The sequence below is a fragment of the Columba livia genome, chromosome 2, assembly GCF_036013475.1.
Source record: "Columba livia isolate bColLiv1 breed racing homer chromosome 2, bColLiv1.pat.W.v2, whole genome shotgun sequence".
Taxonomy (NCBI): Eukaryota; Metazoa; Chordata; class Aves; order Columbiformes; family Columbidae; genus Columba; species Columba livia.
This window is the reverse complement of record NC_088603.1, coordinates 29,287,708-29,310,505: the sequence shown is the minus strand read 5'-3', so window position 1 is coordinate 29,310,505 and position 22,798 is coordinate 29,287,708. Positions and strand designations below refer to the sequence as shown.

Here is a 22,798-nt window from a genome sequence, read left to right as displayed (position 1 = left end):
AATCTCAGATTTTTTTTTTTTTAAATTATCAAGAAAATATGAAGTTGCTTGATCCAACACAGGGATTAAATAGGCAATAGCTACAGTTTTCAGTTTGTTTACAATCATTACCAAGTTCTTGATGTACTGTCACATAGATGCAAAGGAGAAAAATGTTGATGCTTGCAAATTAAAAAAAAAAAAAAAAAAAACCCTTAATCACTTTAGTTACAAAAAAAAAAAAAGAAAAAAACACACCACCAAACCTCAATATCACCTTACACAGAGAATATCTGTGCACATCCATCTCTGCATAAAGCCAAATAACAAACAGTGGGGTCAGTGTACAACCACATGGCATTTATTTCCACCCCACAGGACACTGCCTATGACTCAGTAACTCAGCAGTTACTTCAAGGTTTGTCGTCTTCTGCTTATGTGAAAATATTTGATGCGGGGAATATATTAATTATCAAGAAAAAAATCCATCAGTGCTACTACTAGTGATGTGGACATCAGTGTTACCAGCCCCCTTAGAAGCTAATAGAAAGTAACACTTTCTGCAAATGTTCTATCCTTTAGAGAACCAGAAAAAAAAAAAGAGACTGTAGTAACAAAAGTTACTGTGCAGTCTTTTGAGAAAATTCAGTCATTTCCCTATGCCCACCAGCACTATTGATAGTAATGGAAGTAAAACATAATTAACTGAAGTTTCGAAATAGCAGAACACCCTTCAGGCATGCCCAAGAAATAAAAAGCAGTATGAACTAATATGCAATCTAAAAAAAAAAAAAATAAATTAAATTACAGTAGCTTTGTTTGGATACCTGTTCATGGACTATTAGAGTGGGTCCAGAGAAGGGCCACAAAAATGGCAAGAAGGCTGCAATACTTCCTGTGAAGACAGGCTGAGAGAGTTGAGGTTGTTCAGCCTGGAGAAGAGGAGGCTCTGGGGAGACCTTGTAACCTTATTGTGGCCTTTTGATATACAAAGGCAGTTCATAAGAAAGAGAGACTTTTTACCAAGGCCTGAAGCAACAGGAAAAGTGGGACTGGTCTTAACTTCAAGGGAGAAAGGTTTACACTGGACATAAGGAAAACATTTTTTACAGTGAGGGTAGTGAGGCACTGGAACAGGTTGCCTGGAGAAGCTGTAGATGCCCCATTCCTGGAAGTGTTCAACGTCACGTTGGATGGGACTCTGAGCAACCTGCTCTAGTGAAAGATGTCCCTGCCCATGGGAGACCGGTTGACCTAGATGATCTTTAAAGGTCCCTTCCAACCCAAACCATTCTGTGATATTTGCCAGCTCTCACAAACACTTTACAAGTAGCTCTTAAAGTGACACTCTCACACTATACATTTATAGTACAGATTAAATGCCACGTGTGTTAAAATGAGTGAAAATATGCACCACTTGTCTCACTGTAAATAAGGCAGAACAGGGTTCTGTCATATTAAAATTCATTTAACTGGATCTTTAAGGTAATTTATATTATTATCTTTTTATTTACTTCCTCACCATAACTCCATGACAGTCATTTCTTCAGATGCTTTCATTGTGCTGTTCCATTTCTAAATACGCTTACACTTGTTCTGAATTTAAGTTTCTATTCAATTTTGGGGGAGATCTTAGTCTGAGTATAATTTGATCTTCAACAGCACTCTACCAACGGCGATTCTTGTACATCAATATCACACTGTGGATACTCTCTAGCTCAGAGGTGTCAAACTCATTTTCACCGGGGGCCACAGCAGCCTCACGGTTGCCTTCAAAGGGCTGAATGTAATTTTAGGACTGTATGCATGTAGGAGTAGTTACACTGTAAATACACCTAAATGTACACCTAAAATTACAATCAGTCCTTTGAAGGCAACCATGAGGCTGATGTGGGTCCTGGTGAAAATGAGTCTGACATCCCTGCTCTAGTTGCTTTATGTCATGCAAACAATATAAAGCAGAGAGCAAATACACATTAGTTTTATTCACATCTCTCCTTTAAATTCTCTTTGCCTTCTGCCTGCACGTGATGCTTTGTGCTCTCCTTTCTGCATGCACGTACACACCAGAGAAACCTATAGTAAGGAATATCCCTCTTCTGTTTGAATGCATCCACTGTGATAGGCACTTTTCTAAAAAGAGCTGTCCTGTGATAACAGCTATTTTTGCAGGTGTTCTTCTGTCAGATGGACTTTCAGTTAGGAAGAGGCTGTAGTATGCTATTTTCTCCTTGAAAGAAATTGTTAAAGAATGGCTCTTTCAAATCGGCAACCATATCATGTCATTCCCTATGGGAGAAAAGTCAAGTTACTTTCAGTGAAAGATGCAGCCAGATACACTGTCAAATAGTGAAGAATATAGAGTTCTACTGAGAACAAATATGAGAGATAACAGTTACGAGAAAAGCATCATTTATTTCTGTACACCTTGTATCTTTAGCTTTACTGAGGACAACAGCAGGTGGCAGTCAAATCTAAAGAGGGTAGTTCTTAGGGACAGACATCATGATCCAGGATTAACACAAGAAAAAAGTAATAAAGATAAACAAAAGTGACTACTAATATCCACTTCAGCTTTGGGGTCTTTCATAATATGTACTTTTCAAAAGACTCCAGGGGAAAACTGCTGAAATCAGGATAGCAGTTTAAAAAAATCCTCCCACGGTTTTGCAGGACTATTTTACAGGCAAAGTTAAACATGGCACTCCATAATTTTTTTTTTTTTGGTCAATATTCTGTGAAAATCCATGTATACAGAGAGTAACTGCTCACACAAGGCAGGCTTCAGTGCAGTATTTAGCTTAACAAGCAGCTCTGTAAAAAGCAGCTTGATTGTTTGGTTTTAAGTGAAGTCTGAAAGATGAACTAGTTAAAGGGAATCATAGACTCAATTTCGGGCTTGCCTCTTCCACTAATAAAGCCTAACCAACTCCAGATAGCAAAAGTGAAGCACCAGACACCATTTTGGAAAGTTTTTTTGTTGTTTTTTTGTTTGTTGTTTTTTTTGGGTTTTTTTCTTATTTGCACTGAGTCCTGTCTGGTTGAGTCTTACCCAGGTGCTCAAAGCTACACACCATGAATACAACCCTGGAACACTGAAAAGGAGTGAAAAACCTGAAAAACTGAGCACGTAATACAGAAAAAAACCACCACGTCTGAAGTCATTCCTACTAAATAATATTGTTTAATAATAATCTATAGTCATCCAGCCCGAAGTGTGCTTCAGAATACCCTCTTTTCAAGGGCGGTAACAAAATACAAGCTACAGGTGAGGTTAATTCTTTTGGGGGTTAAAGCCACTGGATCACCATCAGCCTGTCCAGTGGTCCCTTAGCCTCTTTCTCCCAATCGCAAGGCAGACAACAAGTCATTGACACGATGATGTGAAATTACCCAGGTATTTCTACTGAAACACCATAATTTTAAAGACTCCAAAATACCTTAAGAAAATGCTTAAACTAACTAGAAAGTTCTGACATTAATAACTGATGTAAAAGTAAGGCAGGAAAACCTAGATCGTATAAGGAAAATACAAACTTTTACATTCCCAAAGGCAGAGCTGTGTAACTGGTAAGTTCCTCATCACATTTGTCCATTACACTAAAGCCACAGTGGTCCATTATACTAAGACTGATACAACTATACTGAAAGTAAGAACTGAAAAGGCTTAATACTTCACTTTCAACATAACTTCAAAAAAGGGAACTTAGCATCAGTTGGATATATGCCACTGGCTTTCTACGCTATTTTCCTGAGTATGACAAATAAACATTGGTAGGCTACTGACAATTCAACATTGGTAAAGCTGGCAGACAAAAAAATGGAACTGCCCAAAGTGACAACATTAAGAATGTACAGAACAAAACCAATGTAGGCTAAGATACTACTGCTCTAAGGAGAGAAACTCACTTCTCAAGTAATGTTTGGGAAAAAATGTATCTAAATTCTGTATTAACTGCATATGTAGATTGGGCAGGGTAGGAAATAAAACTGATCACTGATCCGTGATTACACTTGTTTCAGAAGTGTTTAACTAAATAGAAAAAAGGATGAAAGAGGAACATAAATGAAAGTTGCTTAGTAAGCAGTTTCCTCACTTCCACACTAGCAGTAACCCTATCACAGCCTTCAGCAGATGTGTATTCAAGTCATAAAAGCACTCAAAACTGAAAGTTTCCAACTTTGACTTGAGTCACTAGGAACTGACTTATTTATAACACACATGGAATTGATTACCCTACCTCCTGAATTTGCTTAACATTCCCAGTTTCTGATACTGTCCTCAACTGTTTTTAATGTTATCATACTTCACTTGCTTGAAATAAAGGATTGCATGCCCCATGACTTCCCCCAGCAAACCTGCAGTCCTAAATAATCCTTGAAACTGGATTCCAATACAAGTTATTGAACGGTGAGCTAGAATAGACATTTTTCCCAGAAGAGAAATGACATCTGGGAGACAACTGAACATGTGTCTGGGACATGCTAAGTCAAAGTCTCTCAGGCACTATAACAAGTATATGCTTAAGAAATGCCTGAAACATCCTGTCCTCACTGAGCATATTTAAGACCCTCAGAGGTGGCCAGGCTGCAAACAGACCATCCCACCAAGGTGGAGTTAATAAAGCACAGAACCTTCTCCACATGGCAGGAAAAACACAAGAGATGGATACAAGCACAAAAAAGAGGAGATGTAAAACAATGCAGGAGTAGTAAAGTAGGAGACCATGAAAATCCTGTTCAAGACGAACTGAACAAGCAGAATGACACTGAACTGGTAACCAAGGGTTCTGTAAGGGACAGACAGACTGGAAAGACAAGGCACAAAGACTCACAGTAGAGGGAAAACAAAGGAAAATAATGTCACTCTATCACTACATCCACCCTGCCCAGGTATTGGAGTGAAAGCCCAGATTTCTGTTATCTTATTGCTCTGTTGCCAGTAAAAACATGGAAGAACAGAAATCTCAGTGTTTCCAAAGAAAATACAAGTTCAAAATGCCAGTCAGTTACTCCAACGCATTACTTCAAATGACAGAGGTCTACATAGATAAAAGAGCTCACTTGGGATGAAGGTAACCCTAGAGAAGATAATGCCTGTATTTTCCATTTTCTCAATGGGAAAACACCCTTTGGAATTCCACTCTGAGGGACTACATGTTAACAGTTGCAAAGTCAAACCTTCAAATGATTGTAACAATTAAGCTTGTGCAATTACGAGATAATTTACTAATGATTAGCTATTCAATATTTTCTCTTACCTTCACTCTCTACTGAAACACCCTGCAACTCTTCTGCTGCATATCATTAAAAGTTTATTCTCAAAAACAAATGTGTTAGTTTCTTCATCAATATTTCAGTAGTGTTTATCACTACAGTATTTTGGTGCTTCACAAACATGTCTTTATATTACAATATCCTGTACAGCAAAGCAAAAGTGGAATCTCCACTGTGGTAAGAGGAAAAAAAAATACAAAAAGATGATATTTGCAATTTTTAATTTCTAAATCAGGTCACAGGTTTTTCAGAGTACCTAATATAAGCACTTATATAGATCAGTACACATTTCTAAGTAGAGCTCTTACCGACCTCAATCGCAATAATAGTACATAATATTTATGCAAGTCAGGCTTCACACTCAAGACCAAAAAAATTAAAAACAAAAATAAATGTTTACAAATGTCTCTAAAAATTTGAGTCCAGGAGATTTGTAGCAGAAGTAGAAGAATCCAGTTCTTCAAGGCAGCATTCAGCTACACTCTTCTTAGTTACAATGAGACACAGAGCCAGTCCTTAAGTCCACACGTCATTCTTTTTCAGGGACCACACTACATTTATATGCATCATTTCAGTTTCAGTACATAAGCTGCCAGAACTGACCAACTTCACCAATGAGAAAGAAGAAAAGTGGTAAACACTCGCTTTGGAATTCTGCTGGGAATTACTCTACAACTACACACTGCTTTCTGACATCAATGTATCTCAGTTCAATGAGAGCAACCAGAAAAAAACATAAAGAAAAAAAAAACACCCACAACCAACGTATGTTCTAGTTAACTTAAAAGCAAAACTTCAAATAAGTGATCTCTAGTGTGAAACGTATTATTAAAAAATTTCAGTTGAGTATATTACATTACCATCATTTCAAGTCACATATTTGTACACTCTGCCTCTGAAGCGACAGTTTTTTTGACTGATCCCACATTGAGATTACATGACATTTTTATTTAAGGAACAAATTTTTCAAGATGTTTATAAAAAACAAAAAAATGCAGTACTTTAAAATATGGCATTCCTACTTTCTATTAAGTAGAAACAGAAAAGCCATTAAAAATTACTTCATTCAATATTAACATAATGAAAAGCCCACAGGCCTGAAAACTGTCTACATTAAATAAATTTATAAGAACATAACAGTTCTAAAATCAGTTTCCCTGAAGAGATGTCAGAATGATGAGGTCTTTACAATGGAAAAAGCAGTAATTGCCTGTTGTTGTGTCCTATATCCAAAGGAAAATAAATAAACTACACTGTAAGTAAAGGCCATATCTTCTATGGATTTCTTTTTTTGGTGGAAACGGAGATTAGATGATTAGAAATAATTTAAGTAACGAAAAAAATTACCCAGGCATCAGGACTCTGAATACAAAAATTCAGAAAAGCCAATTCCTTCCTAAAAGTGCTTAATACCAACTTCTCAAATCCTTACTGCATCTCATATTCCCAGAACAATCTGATCTGATAGAACAATGAGAATGTGTAAAAGCTTAAATGCTCAGAGCTCAGTCCTCCTAGACTTGCACAAGATCATCTACTAGCACATATCACTTAACATTCTAAAGCTCATACATATGGATGCAACATAATCAACAGGGAGAAAACAACTTCTTTTAATTCAATATTTGAACAGTCCTTTAAATTTTAACTCCTTTTTTTTTTTTTTAAAAAAAAACACTTATGTGCATTTGTGAATCAAATAAATATACATTGCAGACCTGTAGAATTACCATACTTACGGGATTTTTCCAAGTGCATGAGTAGAATTTATGGTCATTTTCAGTGTAGAAAGACTGTTTCTTCCTTCTGTCACATTTATTTCCCTTCGTAAGCAAACTATGCAATGAAATTATTAATTTAAATAGGTACTAAATACTGATTTGCAACAGGCTACATATGGAGAGACTTCTATGGTCATTGAAAAAAAGAAAAAGAGCAACAGCCCTGACTGTACTATATTTTATGCTTTGAAGGCTGAATTCACAGTGAAAAAACAGGAAAATTTGTTTTCTATTATCAACAATCCAGAATTTGGTAGGGCTGCTTGTGTGTGTACATACATTGTATATATGTACATATATAACTTCAAAGTTATCAACTGTACTTATAGATTTGTGCACTTCTTCCATCCAAATCTAAACGGACTAGGTAGACCCAAATTTAAGGCTATGTTATACCAGCTTCATTTCAAATCAACACAGATGTTCTGTTTCAAATATCCTGCAACTATTCATTTAACTTGTATTACACATAAGAAAGGTTTATTTTTAATTCCAACTCGACAGGTTGTATGTTTAATAACTTTCTGTTCCTCTGCTTCTCCAAATCATCACAACTTTCTCCTTCACGTTGAAAATATTTGAATGAAGTGTGAAACGTCAAACACTGATGCTGCTTCAAAGTGTTTTCCTTAGATTTTAAATGTTATTAAACAGAACATTAATTTCTACTACAGGTGATAGACACAGGTTCTGAGATGTTAAAGCTATATGAGATACATGAACACAAAGACGTAATTAGAAAAACATAAGTAAAACTTGGGTTGTTCTCATATGCTTGTTCCAATTCAGTGTTGCTTTTTTAAGGGAAAACCCCTTCAAACCTCCTCAAAATGAAAGTGAGACTGAAATAGCACCCTCAAGGCTAGACACTGACTGCCCACCCCCATGTGTACATGCAATATTCTAAAAGTCAAATAGGCTACCAATTACAAGTGAATCCTCTGCATTTAGACATAGTTGAGTCAGGAAGTTTTATTCATTTTTTTTAATTAATTAATGATTGTCTTTTAATCAAACACTATATTGCTCTGAATTACATGTCCATCTCCCATACTCCTTTTCCAATTCTCCTTTTCCCTTAAATCCTGCCTACACTTTTCCAAAATAGGGAGATTTTCTTTGGGAACTAATAATAATTTCCTTTTATGGCAAATGGTCTTTACAAAAGGTCCTTACTCAAAAGGATCAAAAAAATCCCCAAAACAAGATTAAAATGCAAATGGAAGAAGCCCTCAAAAATCTTTGCATGAAATTGGTAACACAACATCAGTTTTACTCTCTTAAGTCATTGCAGCCTGCTTCTGCCAGACCAACCTCGGGAAATATGTCTAAGCTTAAGAAAAAAAAAAACAAACAAGAAACATTAGAGCATATCTTAAAACTGGCACTAGAGAAATGATTATTGAAAATATTTAAGTTACTTAATAGGGAGGAACTTGCCAGATGTCAAAAAATAAGCCTTTAAATGGAGAATATTTTGGAAGATACACTCACATGAAAACAGATCAGCATCCCCACTGCAGAAATAACAAAGTGAAGCCCCACTGTCTGTTCGCTTATTTCCCTGAGCACATGCCACAGAACATCCAATGCACAATTTATTCACAAACATGGTCCTGCCCCTTCTTTCCCTTCCCTCTAATATACTTGAATTTATTCATTTTATTTGGGCACCTTGTTTACTTTCAACATCCGTGGACATTCCCTGCAGATATAGGAATCTGCACTCATTGAAAAGGCTGCAAAACAAAAACACTCTGAGGCAAGGACTTCCTTGTGGTATGAAATGCATACACCTTTCTGCATAGCTATCTAAATGGACACCTTGTCTACTGTGGAAAAAAAAAAAAAAATAAAAAAAAAAATTTGAATGGATTATCCTTCTGCTTAAGGTTTTCACTCACAGAATGGGATTAACCTTGAGAAACAGGCAAGATCTTAAGTCCAAAACAAACTATTATTAAGAGTAATTCAAAACGCCTTTAGAACATTCTTATTTCAATACTACATGCAGTGAATATTTCAAAAATTATCTCTACATTAAAGAAATAAAAATAGATATAGCTGAAGCAGTCAGCACAGAAGCTGCTCAAATGCTTCTGCCAAAACTTGTTTTATATCATGAGCGTTCTGTTGAGAAAAAATTGCAATTGAACTATTGTATGGATGCTCTGTTTAATCAGTTGTTTCTTATCCACAGCATAAGAATTTACAGTTATCCAATCAAGTTACTGAACTTCCAGTGGCTCCAAGTCCCAACAGTTCACTAATATCATTCTGTCTCCCGTATGATATCAAATGAGCAACCACAAAACAAAAATGAGGTCATTCTGAACAGAGGAGATGAGGAACCATATTTACCTGAAGCATCTCCAACTTTAAAATCACTGTCATCAGAGCTATCATAATCTAAAGCTTCCAGCAGCGAAGCTGCCAAAGGCTTCACTTGTCTCCTCTTCGAACTGCGGTCCACTGCAGGAAAAAAAAAAAAAAAAATAGCACCGTTACTAGGTGGCATAACGAGAACTCTGCACCGTTACTTAAATTAAAGAGAACGGCTGAACGGCCGTGACAGGCGGGACAGTTTCCAGCCGGCACACGCGGGCGGCACCGGGGTCCCGGAGCCGCTGGTTCCCACAGGTGAGGCGGCAGCGGCGGCACCGCGCCGGGAAGGCTCACCCGCAGCCGGACAGCCCGGACAGCCCGCCCGGCGGAGCAGCGCTGCTGCCCTGGGCGCCGGCAAACAACGCGGCACCACAGCGACCGCGGCTCCCGGGCTGCCCGCAGCCCCGAGCACCAGCAGGACCCCCGAGCAGGGCTGGGCAGACACTGGGGTCGCCTGGGGCCACCAGCAGCTCCGGACGCAGCGCCTTGGCGTGACCCCTCAGCGCCAGCACGGGGAGGGCAGACGGGGCCGGCGGGGGGACGGCGATGCGTCCGCCCGAGAAAGTGGGCGGGAGCGCTCAGCGGGCACTCCGGCATCTCCGCGGGGCGGGGGCGGTCAGAGCCGCTGCGGATCACTTACTAAAGCCTGCGCAGGGGAGCAGCGGGCGGGCAGGGGCGCTGGGATGCGGTGCCGCGGAGCCGCCGGGCCCCTTCCCCAGACAATGGGCACGGCGGCGACCCGGATGCAGACCCGCGCCTGCCCGCCCGCGGCGGCCGCTCCCGCTGCTGCGCCTGCGCACCTGCCCGTCGCCAGCCCTGCGGCGCATGCGCCTTGAGAGCGCGCCTGCGCGCAGGCAGGTGAAGCCGAGCCGGGGACAGTGCCCGCCCTGTGCCCGGCGGTGCCGCTCGGTGCGGGTGGTGCAGGGACCCGAGAGCGCCCAGCACGAAGTGTTAGTACAGACCGGTTCATGCTCAAGGCGGTGTCTGCTCAGATTTGCATTTATTAGGAAAAACGGCTTAAATTCAGTCTGGTACCTCCTCAGTTCGCCTGTGTGTATAAGAAGTTCTATAAAACTGTTTTTATTCTGCCCCTGTTATAAGAGCTGAGTGCCTGGTGGGCTTCGTTGCATTGCCAGACTCGCTCTTGCACTCCTGAGGAACAAAAAGCTGTTGCGTTTGGGAAAAAAAAAAAAAAAAAAGAAAAAAGTACCAATTAAAAATTCCAAAGAAAAATGTGAATCCTGTGTTCACTTTGTGCTTGAATTTCCTGGGTTTTTATGGTGCATTATCACAACAGTAGTTAATGTGTTTGCAGACACGCCTCCTGTTACCTCCAGCAATTCTTAGGCCATGTAGGCAACCTGACTGCACAATGAACTCCTGTTCTGAGTCTGAATTCGCCAGCCCTACCCAAATATGCTGTTGGCCCAGGTGGTCTGGTCTTTCCTTCAAAACTCTGATCGGCTTCCCAGTTCAGTAGAAGTTGCACATGCCTTAGCTTTTCACTCCTTAAGAGTTTTTTTCCCTTTAACTGGCATCCCTATCCAATTTCTCTTGACACACAAATGAAGTCTTAACAGGACCAGTAGCAGGGCTCAGATCCTGTTGTTTAGACTCTGCAAATCCATGCTGACATGTGCAGCAACAACTTCTACAGAACCTCCTGCCTGTCAAAGAATAAGTCCCTGATCCTGTCCCATATACAGTGATTGGCAGGACAACTCAAATTGTATGTAAGCGAAAGGAAAATTAAACAGAATTGATCCCAAATTGGGCTTTGTGTAAGAAGAGCAGGCTGAGCAGGACAGGCAGCTTTGACAAGGGGAAGGCAATGCCCTGTAGAACAGTGGTGGAATTTAGGATTCCTTTAAACACGAAAGTCAAAGCAGGTGTGTGGACTGTCTGGCTTTCAGTTTAACTTTCCGGGGCAGCCTGCGATGCTAGGATTATCCCAGTTTCTACCTACACAGTTCTGGCAAGAATAAGTGATCAATCAGAAGTTAATTAATGGCTGCCTGCCCACCCCTGCTCCTCATCAGCACCTCACATTGCCCAACCACTCCTTCCTCCTTTGCTGTTTGTACTCTGTGCCTCTTAGCCTTTCTGTCTTCCTTGTCTCAAATCTTTCTTTTTATTCTCTTGTTTTTCCCCCTCTGAGAGAATGTTCACACTTTTATTTCTGAAAATAGCATGCACACGTTCTTTGTTATCTTCTGTAGTCAGCCTGGATACTTCATACCTCAACAGAAAAAAAAAAAATCAATAAAATGAAAATAACTTGGAAGTACCTAAAATGTTTTAACTGTTTCCCTAAACTTCAGGGCACTACAAACAGGGATTACCAACAAATCCTCCAGATTTAGTAATTAGTAGTAAATAAAACATACAACATAGAAATTAACTAGAACTACCAGTGCATGTTTTGATCATCATTCTTTCAAGGTTTCTGGCTATTAAAACATCTATTAAAAGATAAGTCCCCCTTAGTAAATATTAACCTTATTTAGTAGAGTCAGACTATTTCAAATAAGGGGAAAAGAAGGAAGAATTCATGCTCAAAATGAAAAGAAGCCCTCAGAGAGAATGTATGATCCCTTATCTTTGCAAGGCCTTTGCTAATCTCAGCAGATAATCAAGGATGTTGAAAAGTTTAGTTGCCATTTTAGTTGAAGAAATTAGGTATTTCTGGCACACTGCTGGGAGCTGGGCAACAGTAGTGACATTGTTATATGCATTAAATAGATTGTAAGTGTTGTCAGATAAGCACCTTTAAGTACCACCCTCAGACACATACAAAAAATTATCTTAAAAGGTTATTTTTAGAGCAAAATTGTGTAAAGCTGAAATAGTATAATACATCTAGTATGAAAATGTCATGGTAGCTCCATCACTAACATAATAGCTAAAAAAAATGCCTAGAAATATTTCAGTATGTTGGGTCATGTCAAGCACGTCAGGTCTTTCAATCATCTCAGCATTCCAGCAGTTCTCTTCAGGACGAGCCTTCGGTGCACAGCCTGTTGCAAGAGTAGGTGCCTGAATCTCCGTTTCAGTGCTGCTCTTCAAGTGCTGGAGAAAGAGACAAAATAGTATCTTCTGACTGTACTTTTGCTCTAAGCAAAAAAAGAATCTTTGTTGTGGTTCTGTAAAGAGCATTTTAGAAGGAGTTAAACAATAGCAAGTCAGTAGAGAATACAGTCACACTGACATAAATTACTGTGAAACAACATTCTTATTTTAATGAAAGAGTTGACTTTTCAAGGAAAGAAATACAATAATACTATATTTCCTTACCTAGTGAATAAACTCAAAAGTATATTTTTAACTCATCCATCAACTGTGAATGAAGAAGTAATAGTATGAAATCCTGGATCTATTGTTGTTCCTGTCAGTGAGCAAACAGTTAAAGCCATGACCTACCTGTCTGAATCCAAACAGCAAACTCTTTTCTTGTCCATCACAACATCACCATCTGTAGTAGGCAGACCAACCTCTTCAAATATCTTTCTAAAGAGGATTGTTCCAGCTTTCACTCTTTAACTGTGCCATTACAGCAAGCACCTTTCTCAGTGATCTCTGCTCCTTTGTCTAGTATTATATGGTGAAATAGAAAGAGAAAAAGACTAAATCAGATGTCCTTGCTGTTTTAAATTACAAAAGGAGGAAATTAATTATCAATAGTCTCTGAACAATAGGGCTTTGAAATAATAATCTGCAGACTGCTACAAGGTCTGCTGCAGTCAAATGCTGCTGAGGAGTGTTAAGATTGCAAAGGTTATGAAATATTAGAATTAGGCCTACCTATTTCTTTAGTTCTGTGTGAATTCTCATGCTAAGTAAGGTGGGTCTTTTTTTAGGATTAAGTAGAGATGGACCCTACTCCCACTTCTGCTTTTTGCTACAGAATACAGTTGTTAAACGCAAGGATTAGGAAAGATAGATTTATGTATTTCTGTTGCAGTCTGGTCCCATGTAAGGTACCCGTGCTTATACAGATTCCCACAGGTGGCAGACTCCTGCCTTCCATACCCTCTCTTCCCATTCTATGTCAAGTTCCAGTCCTGCAACCCCTTAATCAAACAGCTATTTTAACTTCAGAAAAAAAATGTCATTTTGCAGATTTTTGTCAGCTCAAGCTTCACAGAACTAAAACAGGGATCTTCACACCTTTACCTGGGCTCTATATACCTACGTCCTTTTCAGCCACTGAGACTACTCGCTGTCACTCATGTCCATATAAAGAACATCATCCTCACTCAGACCTTGCTGCAGATCCTACTGCTGAAGTTATGTCTGAAAGATTCAATGCAAAACATACCTCACATGCAGATTTACTATCTGGCTATTCAGCTAAAATTCTTGTCTAGGCTCATCTCCCTCCTGTTTTACATCAATATGCCCTTATCTGGTTTTCAAAAATGCAGTTCTGATGTTGCCATATCTATTGTAACGGTTTTCCTCAGCTTCTACAATGTTCCTTTTCCTTTTTTAACACTCTAATGAATTCTCCTCTGCTGCATCAGTCATACATTTTTTGGGTTTGATTTCAGTACATTTCACAGATTTCTCTTTATTTCGCCTGCCATTGCTTTACAGCAGGTGGCATTTGCCTTACAAATTTGTTTAACACAATGTATTGGCCTCCTGTTCTCTGTTAAATTTTCAGACAAATTTGTGTGTGTGTGTGGTTTGCTCTTTATTTTTTTTTACCCAAGGATACTTCATACCTAAAATGTGTTCCATGGATTAATAAATACCTGAAAAATCAGTTAATTTTTCCTCTCAAAATACCCCTCTACCACCATGCTCCCAAAAAATGCTGTAAGGTCCAACAGATACTGCCTCACAGGTTACTTCTGCTTCCCTGCTATAGCTTTCTGTTTCTCATTCTGTGCTTGTATTTTTAATCAATTTGGGGCAGACTTAGGATTTCCATTTTTGTAGTGGTTTTCTGTCTACGATTTATTTCAGGTGTAGCAGAATTCTGAGTCATGATTAAAGGTCCTAAACATAAAAGCTATAGAAAAGAAGGAATATTAATAGTGTTTATCATGTGACTTTCAGATAGTGAGGTCATCAAGTAAGCCATATTCTTTTTGTTTGTAAAGTACATATAATTTGGGCCACTGTATAAAGAAATAAGAATAATTAATAATAACAGTTATGAAAGTATTAGACTACAGAGGTGTTGTATTGGTTCAAATTAAGGGTTTTATGTAGCCTAAGTGGACAATCAGAGAAAAGTATATATGATACTATCTACTGATTTCCCAGCTTCCAATTATATTCAACTTTAGGAATGTCTTGATCCTGATGTGGTTTGTCCATTTAGTGGCCTGTAATGAGTCTTTCTTCTAAGAATTTTTCTTTTAAGAGCTTGTACATTCTCCCTTGTAACCCTTGTAGAGTTATGTATTAACACAACATTATTTAGCACAGAATTTCACAGATCTACTACTGTACGTATGAAAACAACCTTCTTTTGTTGGTTTTGAACTTGGCTTCTCTCATCTTCTGCAATACCCCCCAAGTCAGCTCTTTTCCGGGCTGAAGATGCCAGCTGACACGGTCACTTCTGATACCGTGACTGAGATAGACTTCCATTTCTCCAAGGACCCTTTGTTTTTTTCTTCCATGAATCCTTTCCACTCTTTATATGTCGCCTTTCTGTAATGAGAGGACAGCACTGGAATGCAGGCAAATAGTGCATATATTCAGTTGAATAATACTGTTTTCTGGTTTTTCTCTATACCTTTCCTAGTAATTTTTAAGATTTCTTTTTTCATGGGACATGCAGTGAGCATTGACTGCACTGAACTGACACTTGCATAAAACTATCAGAATCCCAAGGTCTTGTTGCTAAGTGGAAACAGTCAAGTCAGAGTCCATCATTTTATGCGTGAAGCTAGGATTGCTTTTCCTCAGAAGCATCCATTTCTTTACATTTATCTACACTATATTTCACTTCCTTTGCATTTATCTATATTGATTTTAATCTGCAATTTTATTTTTTGCCCAGTTGAATACGAGGTTACACCATTAGTAGTTGAACTGTTTCATACTTGACTTCTTCAAGAGTTTTTGTGACAGTGGTGGTTTCCTAGTATATTATCAGAGCATTTTAATTTTTTTTATTATTATTATTTTATCAGTAGCTGCTTCCACAATAACTTCAAATTCAGACAGATTGTCTGCTGAGCCCATTTCCCTCCAAGAACAGCACTCTAGTTTGGGATTATCTTCATTTCTTCTCCACAGAAAATACTGATGGAAAGAATTAATCTTCCTCAGTACACATTTCATACAAATCATTTGCTGGCTCAATGAACGCTGGCATGTTTTTTTCTGTGTTTGAAATATGATTTAGTACCAATTTTGATTATTTTCTCATGTTGATTCTCAAATTCTTTTTCCATTCTGCCTCATTGATCATATTTTTATATTTAATCTATTAGAGCTTATGATACTTTTTATTTTGTTTTAAATACTGTCGAGGTTTTGATTGTGGGGTGACAATAAAACTGTGGCAGACGTATTGTTAACCCCCTCTACCCCCACATTCTCCTTCAGCCCCTCCCCTCCCCCCTTCCAACTAAGGACAGGCGATTGGGAGGGAAAGAAGGGCAGAGAGAAGAGAGTTGGAAAAATTAAAAATGTTTTACTAATGCTACTAATAAAATAGAGAAAAATAACAGAAAATATACAAAACCAATCTTGAAAATCCCAGCAACTGCAGGGCCAGCACCCGAAGTCCTGGACTGGACTCTGTAGCCAGCCGGAACTGGATTCAGCCTGTCACTAGACCTCAGTTCGCAGAGACGACTAGCAAGGTTCTCTCCTAATGTCGGCCACAAGGAAAAAAGACGAGATCTTCGTGATCTCTCACTTTTATATGAAGTACGACGTGAATGGAATGAAATACTTCAGCTGGTCCGTTTCTGGTCACCTGTTTCTCGTTGCCACACTCGCAAGATGTACATCCATCCTTATCAGTCCAGCGAACTTGCATACCATTGCTATGTCTACCAAAACATGTATCTAGCTTTCAGGAAAGTGCAGTTAGTAAGAAGGCTTTAGCTGACAGGCAAATTCACTAAAAGAGAAACTTGTTTTTAACAAAACCAGGACAAATACAATTTGAAGGATTCCTTCCTGTTTACAGTAGCCTTCTTGACTTTGTTGGAAAGTGATTTTGGCTTCCTATGCCATTTCCACAGGTGACAAGCACTAATGTTGTGATTCCAGTAGTGTTCTCCAGTAGCTCACATGCCTATGAGAATTTAATTCCTTGGACTATGCCTTTCAGATACCTTGTTAAGAAGCTTCCTCATTTTCTGTATGTCCCTTTTGAAGTAAGGCACTAGAAGTGTGGATTTTTTAAGATTTGCTGCCTTTGTAGGAATGCTGAATAAGTACATGGTCACTGTTAGAGAAGAGCAATCAAGCAGTAAAGTTTTTATTAGATCCTGCTAGTTATTCAGTACAAAGTCAAGGTTTGTATTTCTGAATGTGAGCTCATGAACCACAAATTCCATGAAAGAGTCATTCATGATGTCTTAACATTTTAATCTCTGCTTATATGTCAGTGTCATGTTCATCCTGTCTGAAGGGAAGTAACAGAAGTCCCTCAGTACAACTACTATCTTCCTGATTTTTCTCAGAATATTGCAGTCTGTGTTGCCATCCTTTCTGGGTGGTTATTAGGAGAGACCCAGTATTATTATCTCCATCCAATTCAGGCCTGCAGTTTCAATCCATTTCAGTGAGGTGGTTAGTTTGTTGATTTGATTCTGATTTCTTGAATGTATACTACATCTTTCCCCTGAGCACAGTTTATTTTGTCATCTCATGTATATTTTCTGTTTTGATATTACAGTATGCCACTGATTGTCTTCTTCCCACCAGCTATCCAATGTCAGCCATGTCATTTCTTTTTTTAAGTAATGGAGGAAGTTCTTGTTCCTCCGTCTTATTTCTTAAACTGCTAGCATTTGCCTATAAGCATTTGTACCTCTGTTTTGTTCCCATCTTGGGAACTCATTTAAATAACACTCGGTTTCCTGTTTCCTACATGAGTATTTACATCCTTTGGCCAGTCCTACAGAACTTCCGAGCTTTTCTTTTCAGCAGCATCACCATTTCATAACCATGCGTTCTTGTGCATTTGTGAGCTCTTTTAAAGTCTCCAGTTTAAATGCTCAGTTATGAGATCATAGACTTTAACCGTCAAATTTAAAATCACATAGGGTCATTCTTTGTTAGGGACATGCACCAATGGGCTCTTCAGCTCCCTAGGGCAGTGTGGCTGTCAGTGCTCAAGACCAGCAGTGATGTGATGCAGCCCTGCGACCCTGGATAAGACTCTGGAGAAAGAGCAGTGTGAGAAAGAGCCAGGAGAGGCCTTGCTGGGGGGGCTCTGCAGCTCTGGAGCCACATTTAGACTCAGGTCTTACCTGTGGTGCCTGCCAGAACAACACTGTATTATTACCTTGCCTGATCTTACCAGGATCTTGCCTGGTCCTGGCTTAAGCGTAGACTTACCTCATCATTTTCTACCTGGCTGGTTACCAACACCAGACCTGCTCTGCTCTTCTTCTTTGGGCCTCGGCACTGTGCCCTCCCTGCCTTGCTGCCAGCACCAGCTCCTCCACCCTCCCTTATGCAGCAGCTCCCTCTTGCAGCTCCCTGACACCTCGTTCAGATGAATTTCAGATAGAGTACTCCCTTTATTCTGAAACTGCTTTCTTACACTATCCAATCAAGGTATTACAAATCTGTCTTTCCACGTCTTCCCATGCTCCCAAGGGGAGCAGGAAGCATTTCACAGAATACTACCATAGAAACCTTAGTATTATGTTTCCTTCTTGTTTGCTTAAATGTTTTTCCCTTTGTCAATAGCACTGGTGCACCACAACCAGTTACACCCACCAGGGCTCCTAAGGAGTCTATCCAGGCTCCCCAAGGGGGTTTGCCACCTGGTAGTTGCTGTGCAAGCCTGCAAGCCCGTTGGGGTCACAAACCCAGCCATCTATCAGTGCAACAGCAGATTCTTCCACCAGTGCAGTCTTTCTCTTCCTCGCTGCTGGAGAAAGAAAGGATGTGCAATACACGCAAAGAATGTCATTCCATTCTTTTTTAATAATCAAGCCTCATTCCCTCTTAACAAGGTATGAAAAATGTGAACATAAGCCAGTGATTCCCACTGATTTCAGTGGGCTCTGGCTCAGGCTTTTAATGACACTGACTGATACACTTTTTCCAGATGCAGCCTTTCATCCATCAAGCCATTCTGTTCTGAAAAAATCTGGGATGTAAAGAACATCTGCCACAATGAACATAAAAAGCACAGACCTGCTGTTACTACTGGGAAGTATTCTAAGGGCTTGGATTTAAAAAAAAAAAAAAAAAAAAAAGTTAATTAATTTTACAAGAATAATTACTTCGAATGTGAGTGTCAATGATCCTTCTCACATAAAGCTTTTCCAATAAAATCTTGTTTTGGTCTCACAGAGGACAAAAGATGCTTTATCTATACTGACAAAAATATCTGTGAATTGCTATAAAATAAATTCTACTGAAGGGGTTTCTATAGCTTACATTTAAATTCTATTTTGTTATTATCTGTAATCAAAAGAAGCCGAGCTGGCCTGCTTTGGATTTGTATGGAAAACTATAATGAAAAAAACAAAACAAACATACAAGCAAAAAACCCAGTAAGCAATAAAGAAAGGAAATAACTGCTTTTAATGTTCTCTGTTAAATGTAATTGTGACATTTAGGAATCAATTTTATTTTTCTAATATTCCTTATGTCACTGATTAGCACAATGTGTAGCAAAGACATGGAAGACATTTTATTATCACAGATTTTATAGAAATTAATCTGTTTTTAATCTGGTTTTGCCAAATTATGCAGGTTTTTTCTTGAAAAATTGCATTTTAAGAATTTGATCCAATTTAAGATCCAGTTTATTGCCCAAGACATATCAAGACATATATACATAGTTTTTATTGCTTTTTAAAAAAGAAATCACTAAGACATGTCTCTGTTCAGGTACTCTGCTGGCAGCATATGGCAAAAATACTGGCACCTTGTCCGGAAAGTGCAGTGAGAACTGATAGATCTGATCTCACTCTATGGCTGGAGAGCAAACAGAGCACAGCAGAGGCCAGTCTCATGGCCCACGACCATCAATTGCTTGGCAAGAAGTTCCTGAACACAGAAGCAGATTGGTGAACTAATTAGTCAGGGAAAGAGATTGTACCTTCTTAAGAGATGGTAGAGCCCCCAGAAGAGTCCCTGTTAGAACTTGACCTTCAGAAGTCTCTGTGTAATTGTGTTTTATACGCTACTGTGAAATAAAAATTTCAAGGTATAAATGTTTATGAAATTATAGTGCTAATTTAACATTTTACAGGTCAATCTCAATTTCAAGTATTGCCTGAGAACTGGGATGAAATCCTGCAGCTGCAAGAATGCTGAGAAAGCAATAGATTTTCTGCCATGCTGTCCTATTGCTGAGCCAGACATTCCAAGTGATGACCTGTTCCATGGGAAAAAGAGAAACACTGACTTTTAAAATTATTTTTTTATTTCTACATTATTTGAAACCTGTCCTGGCAGTACTCAGTTATGGAGAGTTTAGTGGTAGTGAGTGGAGAGGGAATCTACTGTAATTGTGATGGTTCATAAACTGGAGATCCTCAAGAAACCTGAACACCTCCAGTCCCAAACATGGGCAAGACTTCTAGCTAGAAGATTCTACTCCATCTTCCATGGAGTTATTTTGCATGCTAAATATCATCCTATAGTGGTGAGCATTTTTATGCTTACACAGATTACGTATGCATATTACACTGTAACAATTATAGGGGGAAATAGCAGAAACCCTGTATTTAAATAATTTAACAGAAAATACACTAATTTTAGGAAATAATGGAGGAGATTTGAGAAGCTCGTTTGTTACAGTCTCTGAAATTCAGCAGGTACAACGTTCTGATGTTGAAGATGTACCTTTCTTTGTCCTCTTGAATGTTTCATAATTTTTATCTTAATTGTAAAAGGACTGCTATCCTCTCCTCCTTCCTCATTCCCCTCCTCTTCCCATTCCCAGATGAGCAGAAGGGGAGAAATTAGAGACCCTGGATTAAACTCTGTCCCTTCAATGGTTCTACTGGAAAGGAAAAGTAAACACAAATAAACTAATGAGTCTCTTGGGATTTTTCTCATCATGTACAGAATGGGATAAATTACCAGATTACTTTAAATATTTGTCAAACTCAGGAAATGCTCTAAAAATTAAAATATACAATTTTTTTTCAAGTGCACTGACATGATCATAACCTTCGCTTTTAGTTTTGCTTAATGAGAATGTCCAACCACAATGACATCTCCCTAATCACAATGATGGCAGGGTGCAGTTACATACGAAATCTGCCATCTTCCAGTCTCAATACCTGTACCAAATGTTGCAATTATTCCACCATACAGTGAGCTAGATTAGCTTTTTGATCTGACAGAAATCTACCCTACCAGGAAGCCCGGTGGCTCCAAGACCAAGTGCAAGCCAGGGGCAGGGTCACAGAGAGAGGAACACATGGGGAGAGGGGAAAGCAGACACAACTGCCTGGCCCACCAGCAGCTCATGTTAGACCAGGTGGGACACACGCAGCTGGCGGTGGCTGCACGATCCAATAAGTCAGGCCTGTAGTAAGAGGGTACAATCCCATTGCCCCTCTCGCATTTGCTTCTCCTGGATGCTTTTTTTGCAATCACATCCTTTATACATAGCAACTAGCTGGAATTGATCCAGAGAGATTAAAACTTTTTGGTTTGTCTCTTCTGCACAGCCTTATGCAAACTGGTGCTGGCACATGAGTAGCCAAGGGCAAAGGATGGATGAAACTGTCTCTGAGTAGCACTTCGGACTTTCTGTGAATTAAAATGACTGGGTAACCTTGGCCTTAGTGATTCACTACATCCTTTACTGTTCCATGTAATAAAACCATACCTGCCTGTGTTCTCACTACTATTTATTTGTATTCTGTGATTCAAGATGGCTCTCAAGAAGGAAAGATTTATGGAATCCACAGTACAGAGTCTTTTCTGTTGCCCTCAAATGACTTTTCTCTCTCTTCCAGATTCCACGGTCATGAAACAGCATACCAGCAAGCTGATTTAAAAGAACTATGACCTTGAAAATCACACTTCTTCCCCTCCCAGATCAAATGGGAGAGCAGAGAGGGACAGATGGGGAACAAAAACTCCCACTGTCCTGATTTGTTTCTTTAGAAGATGCTCTGTGGATTATATCTTTTAAAACTCATTGCACTGGAATTTTCTGATTTTAAATCACACGTATCTTTTCAGTTTGACCAACTTTCAATCAAAGCTCATTTTACACTAGAAACAAATATACTGAATCCAAGTTTGATAAGGCAGATTGTTCTTTTGAAGACATTTATTTTACTCAGAAAAATAATTAATTCATCTCTAGACTGCCTCCTTACATGATTTTTTTTTTTAAATGAGCAATGATTCTGCTACGGAGAGGTTGTGTAAAATTTATCTCTTATGAGACATATTTTTGTCATGGGTATTGCTTTTCAGAGCTCCAGCATTTTACATTATGCTTGCAGAAGATATCAATTTTAAAATCTGTTCATTTCATCCACATCTGTTCTGCACTCCAAAGAGAAAAGACAAGAGTATTGGGTGCCTGAACACTTTAGTATTACTACATGTGTTTGTTAAGACAGCTCTTTCACACAAGTGTTAGTGTTCTGCTTATGTCTTCGTAAACAGGGATGGCAGCCTGAAGGAGCTGTTTCTTAAGGGCAAGTCCCAAGGAGGAAAAACAGATGGGCAAAGACAGCATCGATGGAGTAACAGCTCAAAGTGCACAAGCTTGTAAGTTAGTCAGGCAAAGAGGTTAGTGAAAGACAGGAATCAACTTTTTTGAACCAAGGATGTTCTGGAACAAGCAAGTAAACAAACACAACATTCTGTTGTCTTTAATCTGATTTCTTGTGTGATGTAAGATGAAAACAGCATTTCACAGGGAAAAAAAAAAAAGTACTTTATGAAACTCCTTTTTAATTAAATTTCCTAACTCCTATGTTCTGTCTGTTCTCAAAGAATATTTTGATGGCTTAGAATATATAAGAAAAAAAAAATCAAGATATGCTGTAGTCTTTGCCTTCATGTCATTTTCACTTCAGTCTAGACTCTGCTCTTCAAATAAAATAAGGAATTCCTGCTCATAAGTCTTATTATATATATATATACTTCATACAATCACACAATGTGAATCTGACAGATATACTATATATATTCTTCAAAGGAGAAAGATGGGCTCAGTCACACATCAAAACATG

General features: G+C 38.9%; 1 protein-coding gene across 8 annotated transcripts in view; it reads right to left on the bottom strand.

Moving 5' to 3' along the window:
* The window catches only part of PHF14 (PHD finger protein 14), a 166,135-nt gene extending 155,850 nt beyond the window's left edge, over positions 1-10,285 (bottom strand). For all 8 annotated transcript variants that reach the window (XM_065051166.1, XM_065051165.1, XM_065051169.1 and 5 more), the window contains exons 1-2: positions 10,063-10,285; positions 9,399-9,509 (exon numbers count right to left, since the gene is read on the bottom strand). In XM_065051166.1, the coding sequence (XP_064907238.1) occupies positions 9,399-9,509; positions 10,063-10,249 (298 nt within the window). In that variant the 5' untranslated portion in view covers positions 10,250-10,285. The remainder of the gene's footprint in view (positions 1-9,398; positions 9,510-10,062) is intronic.
* Between the last annotated feature and the right edge of the window lie 12,513 nt (positions 10,286-22,798).